Here is a 1,691-nt window from a genome sequence, read left to right as displayed (position 1 = left end):
TAGCTTTGGAAATATCATTATTCATTTCTTCTATAACTTTCTTATTCTCTTTGACTGATAAGACTGATAGTATACACTATTCATCTCTATTTGGTAACTGAAGGAGCTTATATTTTCCTCATCTAGTGCATTTAAACGATGGAGGAGATTCACAACGAAGGAGGAGATTCACACAAAATCTTATCTTAAGGATTTGTTCATTTATCATATCCCAAAAATTTTCTTTAGCCTCAATAAGTGTGGCCCTTACCATTGTGATGTTTTATGTATATATTTCTTTAGATATTATATTTCTCTATCCTTTGCTTTTAACAATAATTGCCTCGAGGGTTAGCTCAATTGGTTGAGTTCCCATCGCTAAAGCACCTCGCTAATAGGAGGTCATGGGGTCAATTCTCCTCCACGCCCTCAGGCTTAGAGTCTATTAATAAGTTGGTTGGTTGTGATCCCTTCAAGTGGATCTGCCCAGATATTTCCTTGGAAACACTGATATTTCCTTGGAAAGACTGACTGGAAAAAAACTTACTGCACACCTTGAATAACTTCATCTTTGTTCTTTATCTCACTATTCCACTTCAACTCCAGTTGATTTTTCTCTTGTTCTTCATTTTCTATTTTTCCCTCAAGTTCAATAATTTTAATCTCAAATAAATTTAATTTTTCTGAATTAACATTTCCTGTTGCATCCTGCTAGAGGGATTTGTCAACAATGGTCTTATATTCTTCTAGTTTGCTCAGATATTTCTTTTCTTTTTCTTCAAATTTTGTAACCTATTTGGAAATTTGTTGTTTTAATTCCCTTAACTGAGAATTTTTCATACTTCATGTTCTTTGAAATTCTTAGAGCTTCTTTGTTGCTTCTTTCATGCATTGAAAGGTATCAACTAAATTTCTGATTTCATAATCAGGAGTTTTCAGAGCCTGCACCAATATATTTGCGGAGGAAATGGGTGATCTAGCCAAATACTGTACTAGTGTGCATTCTACAAAGCTGGGAAAATATCGTGGTGTACGTCCTGCAAAGTCAGGAAAATGGAAGTCTAAAATTCGATGTGGTGGCTGCCAAAGGATTCACCTAGGTACTTTTGAGCGACGAGAACAGGCAGCGGGAGCCTACGGCGGTGCTTGCCTGGCTCTGAAGGGGAACTCTGCAGTGCTAAATTTCCCGCATTTAAGAAATTTATTGCCACCATCACGTTCTCGGGACCCCAAAGATATAAAAGACGCAGCTAAAGAAGCAGTGACAACAGTTAGTGCATCGCTTTCGTTGGCAGAAACTGTAGTTGTATCAGAGCATATTGAACCAGACGAACAAAAGTGAAACCGCAGCGGGATCGAAGCATATTGATGGCTATTATGCATTTGATGACGAACCGTCGACACCAGATTATGAAAGGAAAATGGCGGAAGCTCTTTTGATCGCACCCCCTCTTGTGTATGACCTTGATTGAAGCTGACGGGGATGACCTGAACCAGCTAGCTACTCTGGTATCCCTATGGAGTTAAGTGTCTTTCTACTTGTGAAGGGTTAAGCGGAGTTAGTTGCGTTAGAGTTTAGTTGAGTAAGGTTAATGGTTAAGAATATTTTTCCAGGTTATATGTTCAAAACTAGGAACTAGCTGGGTAGAGTATGTATATCTTTTGTAGACTTAGTAACTAGAGTATTTATATTTTTTGTAAATTTAGCGGTG

General features: G+C 37.8%; 1 protein-coding gene across 1 annotated transcript; it reads left to right on the top strand.

The window, feature by feature from the left end:
* Positions 1-946: 946 nt before the first annotated feature.
* LOC149220332 (ethylene-responsive transcription factor ERF039-like) lies at positions 947-1,321 on the top strand. The gene has a single exon (XM_089387053.1). The coding sequence runs from the start codon at positions 947-949 to the stop codon at positions 1,319-1,321; it is 375 nt and encodes a 124-aa protein (XP_089243179.1).
* Positions 1,322-1,691: the final 370 nt, after the last annotated feature.

This window comes from Pinus tabuliformis, chromosome Q (assembly GCF_031772625.1).
Source record: "Pinus tabuliformis cultivar Carrire ecotype Pingquan chromosome Q, CPIR1, whole genome shotgun sequence".
Classification (NCBI taxonomy): Eukaryota; Viridiplantae; Streptophyta; class Pinopsida; order Pinales; family Pinaceae; genus Pinus; species Pinus tabuliformis.
Note: the sequence above shows the minus strand (reverse complement) of the source record. Positions and strands in the feature narration are given on the sequence as shown.